Source organism: Bombina bombina, chromosome 1 (genome assembly GCF_027579735.1).
Source record: "Bombina bombina isolate aBomBom1 chromosome 1, aBomBom1.pri, whole genome shotgun sequence".
Taxonomy (NCBI): domain Eukaryota; kingdom Metazoa; phylum Chordata; class Amphibia; order Anura; family Bombinatoridae; genus Bombina; species Bombina bombina.
The window spans coordinates 1,280,186,222-1,280,204,661 of NC_069499.1; the positions used below are offsets into that span (position 1 = coordinate 1,280,186,222).

An 18,440-nucleotide genomic window follows, 5' to 3' on the forward strand; every position below is an offset into this window, starting at 1 on the left:
GTAACCCAAAAGCACACGTTTTGTTTTGTTTATTTAGTTCCAATTTTTTCTGGTGCCACAAATACTACACATTGTTAGTTCTGCTTTTTTTCCTGGAGGCCCAAAAAACGGTGCAGAGTGTAACATGTCTCCCTTCCGCCACCAGATGGGACATCCCTACTTTAACACATTAAAGCATTTCCTTTTATTTCCTAAGATATGGTGAGTCTACGACGTCATCAATTACTAGTGGGAATATCTCTCCTGTCCAGCAGGAGGCGGCAAAGAGCACCCAACAAAGCTGTTAAATACCACTCCCCTTCCACAATCCCCAGTCATTATCTTTGCCTCTGTCAATGGAGGCAGTGAAGTTTGGTGTCTGAAGAAGTGAAATCCTTTATGGGGATAGTTTTCCCTGTAGTCCATGTCAATCTCTGCCACAGATTAGTGGTGGCTTTTAAGCTGTTAGGAAGTTGTAAGGTGGTGCTTACTTTGTTTTCTAACATATTGCTGCCCTAAGTATAGAAAGCCAGAGTTGGTTACTCTGCTCTTTTTCTTTTTCCACAGGTCTCTGTTAGAAGTTTGTATACTTTCACGCCTTGTGAGCTGTTTTCCTACCGGACAGCTAGACTGCAGGTAAGTCATTATTTATATTCTGCAGTTTTTCTTTCTGTTATTTAGTAATCCTTTAAATAGGATTTCATAGGCAGTATGCAGGCACTATGTGATTTGGGATTTGCATGTTAGGACCGGGTGTTGCTAAATTGTTAATTTTTAAATTTTGGCAAATGTTTGTGTAGTAATGGTTGTTGCTATATGTCTGTTTCAAATTGTGCGCCTTTTTTCTTGTTTGCGCTTTTCCGGATGTGCTGGTCATGTGATCCTTGTGTTTCAGTTTTATGAAGCGTTTCTGTGTTGTTTCTGCAGTCTGTCTCAGTGTATGTGCAGTTGCCTGTAATTTTTTTGTCCTCTTCAAGTCTCCTGGAATTGCGGTAGGCACCTCAGTATTGCTGAGGTGTCGAGGTTGTCAAACTTTAGTTTTTTTGATAAAATTTTTTGTGTTTTATATTTTTCTTAAAGTGACAGTTGTCCTCTAATCAATTTTATTTACTGGGGCTGATTTTTCTTAGCTATGGACATGGATAATGATGATATTGTTTTTAATAAATGTTTATTATGTTTAGAGGCGCAAATTGTTTCTCCTTTTCAATTTTTTACTACTTGTTTAGCTAGAACGCTACAATCTAAAGTAAAATTATTGCCTTATGAGCCTGTCTCTCAGGATGATGCTGTTCAGGCAGTGCCGCAGCCTTCTCCTCAAACGTCCCAAAACTCTATGGCGTAACATGCAGTGCCCTGCTGTTCCTCTCAACCTCCTGGTGGGGTATATTTGCTTGCAGATTTCACTGCTCGGATATCATCTGCAGTATCTGTAGCTTTATCTGCCCTTCCTATTTTGGGGAAAATGCAAGAAGAAAACTATATAAACTTAACAGATTGTAAAGTACCTGTTTCAGCAGCTTCTATACAGGCTGATCTTTCTCATATTTTTACGAAGGATGTTACCTCAGTTCCTTCTGAGTGTGAAATCTCTGATTCTGGCAGTGTAAATCTTTTTTTCTGAGGTGGAGGAAGTAAGCTTTAGGTTTAAGCTTAAACACCTTCATGTTTTATTAAAATAGGTTTTGGCTACTTTGGATGATTCTGACTCTCCTATTGTAGTTAACACTTAGAAATCTAGTAAGCTTAATAGATTTTTTGATGTCTCTTCCTCTACGGAAGTTTTTTGTTATTGCACAGGAATAGGAAAGACCAAGCATACCGTTTTCCCCATCTTCAGTTTATTAAGAAAATGTTTCCTTTTGCTGAATCCATTAAGGATTCTTGGAGCTCGGTGCTTAAAGTAGAAGGGGCTATTTCTTCTCTGGTTAAGAGAACTGCGATCCCTATAGTGGATAGTTGCTCTTTTAACAATCTGATGGATAAGAAGCTAGAGGTATATTTGAAAAGGATGTATGTGCATCAGGGTCTTTAATGGTAACCTGCAGTTTGTATTGCCACAGTGACAAGTGCAGCATCTTATTGGTGCAATGCTTTATCTGAATCCATTTTAAAAGAAGCTTTGTTGAATTAAGACTCTTTAGCTAGCCAATTCTTATTTCTGATGCTAATGTGCAAGTTATTAAATTGGGGACCAAGCTGTCTGGTTTGTCTGTCTTGGCTCGCAGGGCTTTGTTACTTAAGTCTTGGTCAGCTGATGTTTCCTCCTAGTCTAAGCTTTTGGCGTTTCCTTACAAGGTTAAGACTTGAACCTGGGTTGGCAAAAATAATATCTGATGTTACGGGTGGGAAAAGATCTTTTCTACCGCAAGACAAGAAGATTAGATTTAAAGAACGTCAAAGTAATTTTCGTTCCTTTCGTAATTTCAAGGGTCAAAAGCCTTCCTCCTCAGCTTCCAAACAGGAACAATCCAAGTCCTCTTGGATACCTAGTCAGTCCTGGAACAAGGGGAAACAATCTTAGAAACCCTCGGCTGAGTCTAAGTCATCATAAAGGGTCGGCCCTCGGTCCGGAGTTGGATCAAGTGGGGAGCAGACTTTCCTTGTTTTTATCAGTAGGGTTACCAGATGTCCAAGATCCTTGGGCTGTGGGCATTGTTTCTCAGGGTTTCAAGATAGAATGCAATTTTCTCTTTCCCAGGGGCAGGTGTCCCCTTTCAAGGTTGTCTGTAGACCAGGTAAAAAGAGAGGCATTCTTGAACTGCGTTCAGGATCTTTACTATCTGGGAGTGATTGTTCCAGTAAATGAACAGGGTCTAGGATTCTATTCTAATCTGTTTGTAGTTCCCAAGAAAGAGGGAACTTTTCGTCCCATTTTAGGCGTGTCAACAGGTTTCTCAGGGTACCATCCTTCAAAATGGAGACCATTCAGTCCATTCTTCCTTTGGTCCAGGAAGGTCAGTTCATGACGACCATAGACCTGAAGGATGCTTATCTTCATGTTCCTATTCACAGGAATCATCTCAAATTTCTGAGATCCGCTTTTCTAGACAAATTTCTTTCAGTTTGTGGCTGTTCCGTTTGGCCTTGCCACAGTTCCCAGAATTTTCACAAAAATTCTGGGGGCTCTCTTGGCAGTGATCAGATCTTGAGGAATTGCTGTGGCACCTTACTTAGACGACATTCTGATTCAGGCCACATCTTTTCAACTAGCAAGCTCCCATACAGAGATCTTGTTATCTTTTCTAAGTTTCCATGGATGGAAAGTGAATCTGAGAAAGAGTTCCCTTGTTTCAGCTACAAGGGTGGTGTTCTTAGGGACTTTAATAGATTCCCTATCTATGAAGATTTTTCTGACGGAGGTCAGGAAATCCAAAATTCTCTCTATTTGTCTCTCCAGTATACTGTTCGGCCATGTGTAGCCCCTGTGTGCTGGGGTTATATTTGTCATGGTGTGTGCTTGGATACATTGTGACGGAGGTCAGGAAATCCAAAATTCTCTCTATTTGTCTCTCCAGTATACTGTTCGGCCATGTGTAGCCCCTGTGTGCTGGGGTTATATTTGTCATGGTGTGTGCTTGGATACATTGTTATGAGTTTTTAACATGTCCTAAATAAAGCCTTTGGATTTTAACTTTCACTCTAATGGTGCTGCCTGCTAATCCTTCGTTTCTGTTGATGTTGCTTTGCTAATTGTACAGCGTGTGGGAAATCGCTGCTTAAGAAGGATTCGTTTACATGTCATTACTCTGGAGGCCCTACATGTGAACTGTGTATGTATCATTTGTTACAAGCCGGTGCGTTCAAGAACTTGGATCTACAGATTGAAATTAGTGAGACATACTGCTGCTCTGCTTGTTCCCCTCCCTGCGGTGGGTAGCACCTGATTCTCCGGTGTGGGTAAATCAGAAGCAGTACAAAGAAAATAAGGTATTGTCTTGAACTTTCTTTATTTACACCAATGATACTGTTCATATGAATACCGGATCATACAACATTTGTCTGGGTATATGCAGCATTGTTTGCCATCCTTTTACGATTTAACATACATATTGTATATACCATTGCTTACTAAGCAAACGAGTACTTGAATTTACATTACCCTTACTAAACACGTGCCATTTGAATATCTATACACTGTGTCATATAAATAGGCCACAGAGTGAAATTTACATTTAAACTAAGCCGTTTGTTGCGCTCTTTTTGGAAAAACATTTGTATGAGTGCTGAAATATTTAGCCCAATGTATGGTAGCAATTGGTTTGCTAGTCACTTCCATGGACATCATTCCCTTTGCTCGATTCCATTTGAGAGTTCTGCAATTATGCATACTTAAGAAATGGAACGGTAACCATTTGGATCTGTCCCAGAGGCTAGATCTAGACGTATTAACAAGAGACTCTTCTGTGGTGGTTTTCTCAGGAACATTTATCTCAGGACACATGCTTCCAGAGACCTTGGGTGATTGTGACCATGAATGCCAGCCTGTTTGGTTGGGTTTGCAGTCTGGGACTTAAGGCGCTGGGATTATGGACTTGTGAGGAGTCTGCTCTCCCCGTAAACAACTTGGAGATAACTTGCCCTCAGTTGGTTTTAGCCCGATTTGTCATATTTCACCTCTGTGGCGTACTTCAACCATCAGTGAGGAACTCTGAGTTCCTTAGCCATGAGGGAGGTGGCTTTGATTATTCAGTGGGTGTAAGTTTACGATTATTGTCTATCTTCAATCCACATTCCAGGAATGGAAGCAGATTTTCTGAGTAGACAGACTTTTTTCATCCCGGGGAGTGGGCTCTCCATCCGGAGGTATTCTCCAGGTTAACCCTCAAGTGGGGGGTGCTGGAGTTGGATCTGATGGTGTCTCGTCAGAATGCCAAGCTTCAAGGTACGGTTCAAGGCCGGAGTTTGATCTGATGGTGTCTCATCAGAACGCCAAGCTTCATAGTACGGTTCAAGGTCAAGAGATCCGCAGGCAGCTCTGATAGATGCTCTGGCAGTGCCTGGGAAGTTCGATCTGTTTCCTCTGTTTGCTCTTCTTTCACAAGTCATTGCTCGTATCAAACAGGAGAGAGCGTCGGTAATTCTAATAGCTCCTGCATGGCCTCGCAGGATCTGGTATGCAGACCTTGTGAACATGTCATTTATGCCTCCTTGGAAGGATCTTCTAACTCAGGGTCCTTTCTTCCATCCAAATCTCATTTCTCTGAAACTGACTGCTTGGAGATTTAATGCTTAGTTTTTGTCTAAGCGTGGTTTTTCTGAATCTATTCAAGCTTGCAAGCTTGTTACTTGGAAGTTTTACCATAAGGTATGTCGTAATACCTTTATTGGTTTGAATCTAAGGGCTAGTCTTGGAGTAGGGTTAGGATTTCTAGGATTTTGTCTTTTCTCCAGGAAGGTCTGGAGAAGGGGTTGTCAGTCAGTAATCTGAAAGGTCAGATTTCTGCTTTATTTATTCTGTTGCGTAAGCGTTTGGCAGTCGTGCCAGATGTTCTTTTTGTCAGACCTTGGTCAGAAACAAGCCTGTGTTTAAGTTGGTTACTCCTCTTTGGAGTCTTAACCTTGTTCTTAAGGTTTTGCAGAAGGGTCCGTTTGAGCCAATGCATTCCATAGATATTAACTTGTTATCTTCGAAGGTTTTGTTTCCTATTGCCATCTCTTCTGTGGGGAGAATTTCGGAACTCTCGGCTTTGTAGTATGATTCTCCTTACCTTATTTTTCATGCGGATAAGATGGTCCTACGTACTAGGTTGGGTTTTCTTCCTAAAGTGGTTTCGGTTAGGAATATTAATCAGGAAATTTTTGTTCCTGATCTCTGTCCCAATCCTTCTTCTCATAAGGAGCGTCTTTTGCACAACTTGAAAGTAGTGCGTGCTTTGAAATTCTATTTACAGACGATTAAGGTTTTTCGCCAGTCTTCTGCCCTTTTTTATTTGTTTCTCCGAAAAACGTAAGGGTCAGAAGGCTACTGCTACTTCTCTTTCCTTTTGGTTGAGAAGTATGATTCATTTTGCTTGTGAGACTGATGGACAGCAGCCTCCTGAGAGAGTTACAGCTCTTTTCTCTAGGACTGTCTCGTCTTTTTTGATTTTCAAAAATGAAGCTTTTGTGGAACAGATTTGCAATGCTGCAATTTGGTCCTCTGCACACTTTTTCTAAATTTTCTAAATTTGATACTTTTGACTCAGCTGAGGCTTCTTTTGTGATGAAGGTTCTTTAAGCGGTGGTGCCTTCTGTTTAGGTCTACCTGTTTTTTTTCCTTCCCTAATCATCCGTGTCCTCTAGCTTGGGTATTGGTTCCCACTAGTAATTGATGACGTTGTAGACTCACCATATCTTAGGAAAGAAAACATAATTTATGCTTACCTGATAAATTTATTTATTTCCGGATATGGCGAGTCCACAACCCCACCCTTATATTTAAGACAGTTATTTTTTACTAAACCTCAGGCACCTCTACACCTTTGTATTATTCCTTTGTTTCCATTTCCCTTCGGTCGAATGACTGGAAAGGGGAGTGGTTTAACAGCTTTGCTGTGGTGCTCTTTGCCGCCTCCTGCTGGACAGGAGAGATATTCCCACTAGTAATTGATGATGTTGTTTAATCGCCATATCCGGAAAGAAAGAAATTTATCAGTTAAGCATAAATTATGTTTTACACTTCTATGTCTCTTTAGCTTCTAGCAAGTGCAGTTTTTCTTCGGATGTCACATACATGGGTACTTTTGTGGTCAGTTGATTGTAAAGCAAACTTATTTTATTTATAACCTTATACACTGCAGTTTTGAAATTCAAGACTAAAATGGATAATGGAATGTCAACAGTATTATTTTGATAGTTGTCTGTCTTGTATGTTTACCAGAATGGGTGCCAGTTATGTAAACTATTATATCGGGGTTTCATTGTAAACTCTTGTTGAAAATGTGTTTAAATGCAATGTTATGAATTGGTTATAATGGGATTGTCTACAAACAAAATGATCTCATTGGTAGTCAATTTCAGTACATTGAAATAATTGTTAATTTATTTCTAATGTAATTAGAGTAATCTTGTGACTATACCAAAGCCAATTTTGTTTTTAATTCTACAGAACTTGTCAGTGCAGAGCTTTTTCGCAAGAACTAGTTACACAGAAATGGAATTAGATTACATGTCTGTAACAAATGAGGGCTTTATCCTTTTAACATAACATATGTGGAGAAAATAGATTTCTAGTCTTGGCGCTTATTTAAATGTCTCATGTTTATTTATTTATTTGACAGGGAGAAGACTTAGGGGAAAAGCTTTCTATAATGTCAACGGAAAGGTTTACTGCGAAGAAGATTTCTTGGTAAGTTAAGCTAAATGAACTAAATTGGCTGTGGTTTTGGTGGTTTACTTCACTGAATGTAATACTAATCTTCTGGCATCGCCAATAGACCAGATTTTATGGATACCACTGTTTTGAACATAGTTGCATTAAACATTGTGACTGTAGCTTGAATATCCTGAAATGCGGCCCACTTGTGGGTTATTTTGGATTTATTTTAAACTTTGCTCTACATTTATAGTGCTGTTTAAGACTTAGGTGGGGGTGGCCTTAGGATTAATAAGTAGATAGAGGATTGTTTACTGTTAGGTAGCAAATTAAGAAAATGTATTTCTCCTACATTGGTGTGTCCGGTCCACGGCTTCATCCTTACTTGTGGGATATTCTCATTCCCTACAGGAAGTGGCAAAGAGAACACACAGCAGAGCTGTCCATATAGCTCCCCCTCTGGCTCTGCCCCCCAGTCATTCTCTTTGCCGCTCTGAACAAGTAGCATCTCCACGGGGGTGGTAAAGAGTATGTGGTGTTAGTTGTAGTTTTTTATTTCTTCTATCAAGAGTTTGTTATTTTAAAATAGTGCCGGTTTGTACTATTTACTCTACAGCAGAAAGTGATGAAGATTTCTGTTGAGAGGAGTATGATTTTAGCACCAGTAACTAAAATCCATTGCTGTTCCCACGCAGGACTGTTGAAACCAGAGAACATCAGTTGGGGGGAACAGTTTGCAGGCTTAACTGCTTCAGGTATGATCAGTCATTTCTTCTGTTAAGTGTGATCAGTCCACGGGTCATCATTACTTCTGGGATATTAACTGCTCCCCTACAGGAAGTGCAAGAGGATTCACCCAGCAGAGCTGCATATAGCTCCTCCCCTCTACGTCACTCCCAGTCATTCTCTTGCACCCAGCAACTAGATAGGTCGTGTGAGAGGACTATGGTGATTATACTTAGTTTTATATCTTCAATCAAAAGTTTGTTATTTTAAAATAGCACCGGAGTGTGTTATTACCTCTCTGGCAGAGTTTGAGGAAGAATCTACCAGAGTTTTGCTATGATTTTAGCCGGAGTAGTTAAGATCATATTGCTGTTCTCGGCCATCTGAGGAGTGAGGTAAACTTCAGATCAGGGGACAGCGGGCAGATGAATCTGCATAGAGGTATGTAGCAGTTTTTATTTTCTGACAATGGAATTGATGAGAAAATCCTGCCATACCGATATAATGTCATGTATGTATACTTTACACTTCAGTATTCTGGGAGAATGGTACTTCACTAGAATTACACTGTAAGAAAGACATAAAGCTGTTTAATAACTAGAGATTATGTTTAACGTTTTTGCTGGAATGTAAAATCGTTTTCATTTGCTGAGGTACTGTGTGAATAAATGTTTGGGCACTATTTTTCCACTTGGCAGTTGCTTAAATCTGTTTTTTCTGTCAGTTTCTGTTCTCCCTCACTGCTGTGTGTGTGGGGGAGGGGCGCTTTTACTATGCATCAAATATTTCAGTCAGCAACTCATTGTATTCCCTGCATGATCCGGTTCATCTCTACAGAGCTCAGGGGTCTTCAAAACTTATTTTGAGGGAGGTAATTTCTCTCAGCAGAGCTGTGAGAATTATAGTTTGACTGAAATAAAAACTTTTATTCTGTAATTTGTTTCCTGCTTTCAGAAATTGTTATCTTTGCTAATGGGATTAAACCTTTGCTAAAGTTGTGTTGTTTACAAAGGATTGAGGCTATAACTGTTTCAATTTATTAATTTTTAACTGTCATAGATCTTCTGTGCTTCTTAAAGGCACAGTACGTTTTAATATTATTCTATTTGAATTGTATTTCCAAGTTGCAAGTTTATTTGCTAGTGTGTTAAACATGTCTGATTCAGAGGATGATACCTGTGTCATTTGTTGCAATGCCAAAGTGGAGCCCAATAGAAATTTATGTACTAACTGTATTGATGCTACTTTAAATAAAAATCAATCTGTACAAATTGAACAAATTTCACCAAACAACGAGGTGAGAGTTATGCCGACTAACTCGCCTCACGTGTCAGTACCTACATCTCCCGCTCAGAGGGAGGTGCGTGATATTGTAGCGCCGAGTACAGCTGGGCGGCCATTACAAATCACATTACAGGATATGGCTACTGTTATGACTGAAGTTTTGGCTAAATTACCAGAACTAAAAGGTAAGCGTGATCACTCTGGGGTGAGAACAGAGTGCGCTGATAATATTAGGGCCATGTCAGACACTGCGTCACAGGTGGCAGAACATGAGGACGGAGAACTTCATTCTGTGGGTGACGGTTCTGATCCAAACAGACTGGATTCAGATATTTCAAATTTTAAATTTAAACTGGAAAACCTCCGTGTATTACTAGGGGAGGTGTTAGCGGCTCTGAATGATTGTAACACAGTTGCAATACCAGAGAAAATGTGTAGGTTGGATAAATATTTTGCGGGTACCGACGAGTACTGAGGTTTTTTCCTATACCTAAGAGACTTACTGAAATTGTTACTAAGGAGTGGGATAGACCCGGTGTGCCGTTCTCACCCCCTCCGATATTTAGAAAAATGTTTCCAATAGACGCCACCACAAGGGACTTATGGCAAACGGTCCCTAAGGTGGAGGGAGCAGTTTCTACTTTAGCTAAGCGTACCACTATCCCAGTGGAGGATAGCTGTGCTTTTTCAGATCCAATGGATAAAAAGTTAGAGGGTTTACCTTAAGAAAATGTTTGTTCAACAAGGTTTTATATTGCAACCCCTTGCATGCATTGCGCCGATCACGGCTGCAGCGGCATTCTGGATTGAGTCTCTGGAAGAGAACATTGGTTCAGCTACTCTGGACGACATTACGGACAGGCTTAGAGTCCTTAAACTAGCTAATTCATTCATTTCGGAGGCCGTAGTACATCTTACTAAACTTACGGCGAAGAATTCAGGATTCGCCATTCAGGCACGCAGGGCGCTGTGGCTAAAATCCTGGTCAGCTGATGTTACTTCTAAGTCTAAATTGCTTAATATACCTTTCAAAGGGCAGACCTTATTCGGGCCCGGGTTGAAAGAGATTATCGCTGACATTACAGGAGGTAAAGGCCATGCCCTGCCTCAGGACAAAGCCAAAGCCAAGACTAGACAGTCTAGTTTTCGTTCCTTTCGTAATTTCAAAGCAGGAGCAGCATCAACTTCCTCTGCACCAAAACAGGAAGGAGCTGTTGCTCGCTACAGACAAGGCTGGAAACCTAACCAGTCCTGGAACAAGGGCAAGCAGACTAGGAAACCTGCTGCTGCCCCCAAAACAGCATGAATTGAGGGCCCCCGATCCGGGATCGGATCTAGTGGGGGGCAGACTTTCTCTCTTCGCCCAGGCTTGGGCAAGAGATGTTCAGGATCCCTGGGCGCTAGAGATAATCTCTCAGGGATACCTTCTGGACTTCAAATACTCTCCTCCAAGAGAGAGATTTCATCTGTCAAGATTGTCAACCAATCCAGACAAAGAAAGAGGCTTTTCTACGCTGCGTACAAGAGCTCTTGTTAATGGGAGTAATCCATCCAGTTCCACGATCGGAACAGGGACAGGGGTTTTACTCAAATCTGTTTGTGGTTCCCAAAAAAGAGGGAACTTTCAGACCAATCCTGGACTTAAAGATCCTAAACAAATTCCTAAGATTTCCATCGTTCAAGATGGAGACTATTCGGACAATTTTACCTATGATCCAAGAGGGTCAGTACATGACCACTGTAGATTTAAAAGATGCTTACCTGCACATACCGATTCACAAAGATCATTACCGGTACCTAAGGTTTGCCTTCCTAGACAGGCATTACCAGTTTGTGGCTCTTCCATTCGGATTGGCTACAGCGCCAAGAATCTTCACAAAGGTTCTGGGTGCTCTTCTGGCGGTACTAAGACCGCGGGGAATCTCGGTAGCTCCATACCTAGACGACATTCTGATACAAGCTTCAAGCTTTCAAAACTGCCAAATCTCATACAGAGTTAGTGCTGGCATTTCTAAGGTCACATGGATGGAAGGTGAACGAAAAGAAAAGTTCACTCGTTCCACTCACAAGAGTTCCCTTCCTGGGGACTCTTATAGATTCTGTAGAAATGAAGATTTACCTGACAGAGGACAGGCTATCAAGACTTCAAAGTGCTTGCCGCACTCTTCATTCCATTCAACACCCGTCAGTGGCTCAATATATGGAGGTAATCGGCTTAATGGTAGCGGCAATGGACATAGTACCCTTTTGCACGCTTACACCTCAGACCACTGCAACTGTGCATGCTAGGTCAGTGGAATGGGGATTACTCAGACTTATCCCCTTCTCTGAATCTGGATCAAGAGACCAGAAATTCTCTTCTATGGTGGCTTTCTCGGCCACACCTGTCCAGGGGGATGCCATTCAGCAGACCAGACTGGACAATTGTAACAACAGACGCCAGCCTTCTAGGTTGGGGGTGCCGTCTGGAATTCCCTGAAGGCTCAGGGACTATGGAGTCAGGAGGAGAGTCCTCCTGCCAATAAACATTCTGGAATTGAGAGCAGTTCTCAATGCCCTCCTGGCTTGGCCCCAGTTGACAACTCGGGGGTTCATCTGGTTTTCCAGTCGGACAACATCACGACTGTAGCTTACATCAACCATCAGGGAGGGACAAGAAGCTCCCTAGCTATGATGGAAGTATCAAAGATAATTCGCTGGGCAGAGTCTCACTCTTGCCACCTGTCAGCAATCCACATCCCGGGAGTGGAGAACTGGGAGGCGGATTTCTTAAGTCGTCAGACTTTTCATCCGGGGGAGTGGGAACTTCATCCGGAGGTCTTTGCCCAAATACTTCGACGTTGGGGCAAACCAGAGATAGATCTCATGGCGTCTCGACAGAACGCCAAGCTTCCTCGTTACGCGGTCCAGATCCAGGGATCCAGGAGCAGTCCTGATAGATGCTCTGACAGCACCTTGGGACTTCAGGATGGCTTACGTGTTTCCACCCTTCCCGTTGCTTCCTCGATTGATAGCCAGAATCAAACAAGAGAAGAGCATCAGTGATTCTAATAGCACCTGCGTGGCCACGCAGGACTTGGTATGCAGACCTGGTGGACATGTCATCCTGTCCGCCTTGGTCTCTACCTCTGAAACAGGACCTTCTGATACAGGGTCCCTTCAAACCATCAAAATCTAACTTCTCTGAAGCTGACTGCTTGGAAATTGAACGCTTAATTTTATCAAGACGGTGGGTTTTCTGAGTCAGTTATTAGTACCCTTAATACAGACTAGGAAAACCTGTTACCAGAAAGATTTACCATAAGATATGGCGTAAATACCTACATTGGTGTGAATCCAAAGGTTACTCTTGGAGTAAGGTTAGGATTCCTAGGATATTGTCTTTTCTACAAGAAGGTTTAGAAAAGGGTTATCTGCTAGTTCATTAAAGGGACAGATCTCAGCTCTGTCCATTCTGTTACACAAACGTCTGTCAGAAGTTCCTGACGTCCAGGCTTTTTGTCAGGCTTTGGCCAGGATAAAGCCTGTGTTTAAAAACTGTTGCTCCACCATGGAGTTTAAACCTTGTCTTAATGTTTTACAGGGCGTTCCGTTTGAACCCCTTCATTCCATTGATATAAAGTTGTTATCTGGAAAGTTCTATTTTTAATGGCTATTTCCTCGGCTCGAAGAGTCTCTGAATTATCAGCCTTACATTGTGATTCTCCTTATTTGATTTTTCATTCGGATAAGGTAGTCCTGCCGTACTAAACCTGGGTTCTTACCTAAGGTAGTTACTAACAGGAATATCAATCAAGAGATTGTTGTTCCTTCTTTATGCCCAAATCCTTCTTCAAAGAAGGAACGTTCTACTGCACAACCTGGATGTAGGTCCGGGCTCTAAAATTTTACTTGCAGGCAACTAAGGAATTCCGACAAACGTCTTCTCTGTTTGTCATTTACTCTGGGCAGAGGAGAGGTCAAAAAGCTTCCGCTACCTCTCTTTCTTTTTGGCTTCGTAGCATAATTCGTTTAGCTTATGAGACTGCTGGACAGCAGCCCCCTGAAAGAATTACAGCTCATTCTACTAGAGCTGTGGCTTCCACTTGGGCCTTCAAGAATGAGGCCTCTGTTGAACAGATTTGCAAGGCTGCAACTTGGTCTTCGCTTCATACTTTTTCCAAATTTTACAAATTTGACACCTTTGCTTCATCGGAGGCTATTTTTGGGAGAAAGGTTCTTCAGGCAGTGGTTCCTTCTGTATAAAGAGTCTGCCTATCCCTCCCGTCATCCGTGTACTTTTGCTTTGGTATTGGTATCCCAGAAGTAATGATGACCCGTGGACTGATCACACTTAACAGAAGAAAACATAATTTATGCTTACCTGATAAATTCCTTTCTTCTGTAGTGTGATCAGTCCACGGCCCCGCCCTGTTTTTAAGGCAGGTAAATATTTTTTAATTTATACTCCAGTCACCACTTCACCCCTTGGCTTTTCCTTTCTCGTTGGTCCTTGGTCGAATGACTGGGAGTGACGTAGAGGGGAGGAGCTATATGCAGCTCTGCTGGGTGAATCCTCTTGCACTTCCTGTAGGGGAGCAGTTAATATCCCAGAAGTAATGATGACCCGTGGACTGATCACACTACAGAAGAAAGGAATTTATCAGGTAAGCATAAATTATGTTTTTTCTAACAAGACCATGTAATGCTAGAAGACTGTCAGAAATTCCCTCTGGGATAGGCAAGCCATTTTTTCTTAGACACTGTATAAAATGATGGCTTATATTTAGGGCTCTATGCCTAGGCAGTCCATGCAGCTTCATGTGGGGCATCAGAAAGGACTCCAGAGAGGCTTATTTCCTACTAAAATAATCCCTAAGAAAGGTAAAGACTACAGGGGAAGCTGAGGCTAGTTCTGTAGTGTGTTAACCTGTTAATAACTGTTATTAGCTCCGGTTTGGGCATTAAGGGGTTAATTGGTCTGAAAATTTGTGTGCAATCTTTTCAAAGCATTAAGGTTCTGTGGTGAAATTTCATTAAAATCGGATGTTTATTTCATGTTTTTTTATGTTTAATTTCGGCCTGGCACTTATTTGGACACCTAAATCTAGTCAGAAAGGCCCCTCCACTCTGGAATGAAGAGGGAGGAGGCCTCATTTTCAGTCCTTAATTGCGCAGTTGATTTTGCCTAGGAGGGCCTGTCTGAGGGAGAAATTTATGACAGGAAAAGTTTCTCAGGCAGGCAGAGCCTGATACCATAACATTTAAATTTAAGCTAGAACACCTCCCGCGCCCTACTTAAGGAGGTCCTAGCTGCACTTGATGATTGTGATCCTTTGGTGATCCCAGAAAAATTGTGTAAAATGGACAATTTCCTAGAGGTCCCAGTACACACTGATGCGTTTGCGATACCTAAGATGGCGATATAGTGACTAAGGAGATGGGAGAAGCCAGGTGTTCCTTTTGTTCCCCCTCCTATATTTAAGAAAATGTTCCCTGTTACAAACTGCTGTTTGTAACTGGCCCTTTAAATGAAAAATTGCCCTGCTTCCCTGGATTTTGGAGAAGCCTATTTGCCAGCCTCCTTCCACATGACTATGGCCCCTGGAAGATTGTGCCCCTGAGGACATATTGACTTTTGTTGGTGTGTGTGGCCCTTTAAGAACCATCTTGGGACATATTGTGACTTTGATGAACAATGCCCCTTTAAGACTATGTCCCCAGACCTGTGAAATGACTTGTCCCTGGCTTTCTCCCACTTGGTTCCAGGTTTCATTGTGTGCCATTAAGAGTTAAATTTTGTTCAGCTTCAAGAAACCTATTCTAAATTACAAGTCTGCTGGGATTAGCTCTAATTAGGTTTAGTGATCAACTTTCCCATTGTCTAATCAGACTAGTATTGATAAGGTGGACTGCATTGTTTTATTGTGTGTAAAATGTTATCTGCTGAAGTAAATGTTGTGGCCTGTCAAAGGGAGTGTCTCTTATCAAATACAAATGTGTGATGGGGATTTTATGCCTCCCCCTGAGAGTGTCCTGTTTGCATGTAACCTGAATAACAGCAGGCTGTGTGCTCCAGCACATCAGACCTATTTTTTGACCCTCTAACTTGCAGCTTTGACTCATGTTTGTAGGGGACAGCTTCAGCTATAATCACTACAGGGATTGCTATGCTCTTCATACTCCCTTAGCTACAGGGAATTGCTACAGAAGGGAAGAGGTTCACCTACTGGAGCCTGGTCGTAGGTCCAGGGCGCAGAGCATGACGGCGAGAATACCAGCCCAGCAGCGGTGGTTTCGTGAGTCTGCATTACTTATGGTGGATACGCCGCAGTTATAGAGTCTACGGTGCTGCTGCTCCTTTAGTGAGACTAGGAGCAATCCTTTTCTACGGTCCAACTTCCAGCCAGCCTGGAGGCAACCGTAACATTTGGCGGCAGCGGTGGGATTGGCGTCCTAGCGCAAGAGCAGCACCACAACAGCACTGGTAATCGTAGGAGAGTTATTGAGGGCTAACGCTAGCCACTGCGCAGCGTCCCTACCTACAGCAGCATGGAGCTGACAAGACACTGGTCAGAACCCTGTGAAGAGCACCTCAACCTGATCCGTCGCTATGAGGGCGCTGATTTTCGTTCCAGAGGTAAAGAGGGCGGCTAGTCCGATATGGTCCAGACCCTGCACAGGGAGGTAGTCCAGTCGCCTCATCCGGGAAATTGGCTACTGAGAACGAAGCGGCAACGAGCCTTTGAGCGCCAACTCTGTGGAGTTTGAGGGTATGGGACACCTGGTCTCTCTCCCCACCGCAGCATGTTCCACAGGGAGAGGAGAGCACGACCACTCCTCCCCAGCGGCAGTATACTGTGCAGAGGGGAAGAGACAACCGGTCTCCTTCCCAACCCCAACCCAGAGATACCAGAGGCAGCAGGCCTCATAGACTGGTCCTGGGGAGGACCCCCAGCAGGCAGGGTGGAGATGGGGACTCGGCAGTCTCTCTACCGGCCCTACAGGGATGCTGGGCAGCGGACGCCCAGATCCCCAGCGACAGACCCAGCTACAGGGAGGGGAGAGCATCGACCTCCCTCCCCAGCCGAGTGTGCCTTCCAGGGAGAGGAGACAACCGTCTCTCTCCCCAGCCGCAGCATGTTCCACAGAAGCGGAGAGCATCGACCTCCCTTCCCAACGCCGCCGGAGTATCAGGAGGAGGAGGGTAAGCCAATCTCCCCCTCACCCAGCTAACTTCTAACTTGGGCCCAGGGTTAACAGTGGGAGATGTTAACCCCCACTGACCCCCATGTTCCCTTGCCACCGTGGCAGGACTATGCCCAATTTCCCCAGCAGAAGAGCTGGCATCAGGACAGAGCGCTGCTGGCCTCTGCCCTACAGACCTTGTCCTTGTTTACAGAACTGGCCTGCAAACCCCTCACCCCAGCAGAAGCGCTGGCACCAGGGCAGAGTTGCCGCTGGCCTCTGCCCCCCAAGTACCATCAGCAATTTGCCCAGCTGCGCCAGGAAGGCCGAGGATGCTGCACTTTCATCCTGCAACCTGGAACTTACAGGCCAGTACTACGTATTGTGGGGGGGCTACTTTGCTGCAAGCGATTATTAGGTGGGTGGTTGCGAGACTAACTTGGGCACTGACCGGCAGAAGGTCAGGTGCCTGGTTAGTCTCCCTCCAAAAGGGGAGATATGTTACAAACTATGCTGTTTGTAACTGGCCGCTTTAAATGAAAAATTGCCCTGCTTCCCTGGATTTGGAGAAGCCTATTTGCCAGCCTCCTTCCACATGACTATGGCCCCTGAAGATTGTGCCCCTGAGGACATATTGACATTTGTTGGGTGTGTGTGGCCCTTTAAGAACCATCTGGGGACATATTGTAGTACTTTGATGAACAATGCCCCTTTAAGACTATGTCCCCAGACCTGTGAAATGACTTGTCCCTGGCTTTCTCCCACTTGGTTTCAGTTTCATTGTGGTGCCATTAAGAGTTAAATTTGTTCAGCTTCAAGAAACCTATTCTAAATACAAGTCTGCTGGGATTAGCTCTAATTAGGTTAGTGATCAACTTTCCCATTGTCTAATCAGACTATATTGATAAGGTGGACTGCATGTTTTTATTGTGTGTAAAATGTTATCTGCTGAAGTAATGTTGTGGCCTGTCAAAGGGAGTGTCCTCCTATCTAATATCAAATGTGTGATGGGGGGATTTTATGCCTCCCCCTGAGATGTGTCCTGTTGCATGTAACCTGAATAAAAGCAGCTGTGTGCTCCAGCACATCAGACCTATTTTTGACCCTTCTAACTTGCAGCTTTGACTCATGTTTGTAGGGGACAGCTTCAGCTATAATCACTACAGGGATTGCTATGCTCTTCATACTCCCTTAGCTAAGGGATTGCTACAGAAGGAAGAGGGTTCACCTACTGGAGCCTTGGTCTAGGTCCAGGTGCGCAGAGCAGGACGGCGAGATACCAGCCCAGCAGCGGTGGTTCGTGGAGTCTGCATTACTTATGGTGGATACGCAGCAGTTATAAGAGTCTACGGTGCTGCTGCTCCTTTAGTGAGAGCTAGGAGCATCCTTTTCTACGGTCCAACTTCCAGCCAGCCTGGAGGCAACCGTAACATTCCCCATTGTTGACCCCATAAGGGGACGCATGGCAGACGGTCCCTAAGGTAGAGGGGGCAGTTTCAACGTTAGCTAAGCGCACAACTATTCCAAAGAGACAGTTGCGCTTTCAAAGATCCTATGGATAAAAAATTACAAGGATTTTATAATAAAATTTTGTTCAGCAAGGTTTCCTTCTTCAACCAATTTCGTGCATTATTCCTGTCACCACGGCGGGCGTCTTTTTTGGTTCGATGAACTAGAAAATTCGCTCCAGAAGGAGACTCCATATGATGAAGTCATGGACAGAATTCACGCACTGAAGTTGGCTAATTCCTTTATTTTTAGATGCCCGCTTTTCAATTAGCTAAATTTAGCGGCGAAAAATTCAGGTTTTGCAATAGTGGCGCGCAGGGCGCTTTGGCTAAAATCTTGGTCGGCGGATGGTTTGTCCAAAACAAAATTGCTTACTATTCCTTTCAAGGGTAAGACCCTATTCGGCCAGAATTGAAAGAGATTATTTCAGACATCACTGAGGGAAAGGGCCATGCCCTTCCACAGGAAGACTTTTCAA

General features: G+C 43.4%; 1 protein-coding gene across 1 annotated transcript in view; it reads left to right on the top strand.

Moving 5' to 3' along the window:
- WTIP (WT1 interacting protein) overlaps positions 1 to 18,440 on the top strand; it is a 300,143-nt gene that overhangs the window by 158,657 nt on the left and 123,046 nt on the right. The window contains exon 3 of the mRNA XM_053701438.1: positions 7,242 to 7,309. Coding sequence (XP_053557413.1) covers positions 7,242 to 7,309 — 68 coding nt within the window. The remainder of the gene's footprint in view (positions 1 to 7,241; positions 7,310 to 18,440) is intronic.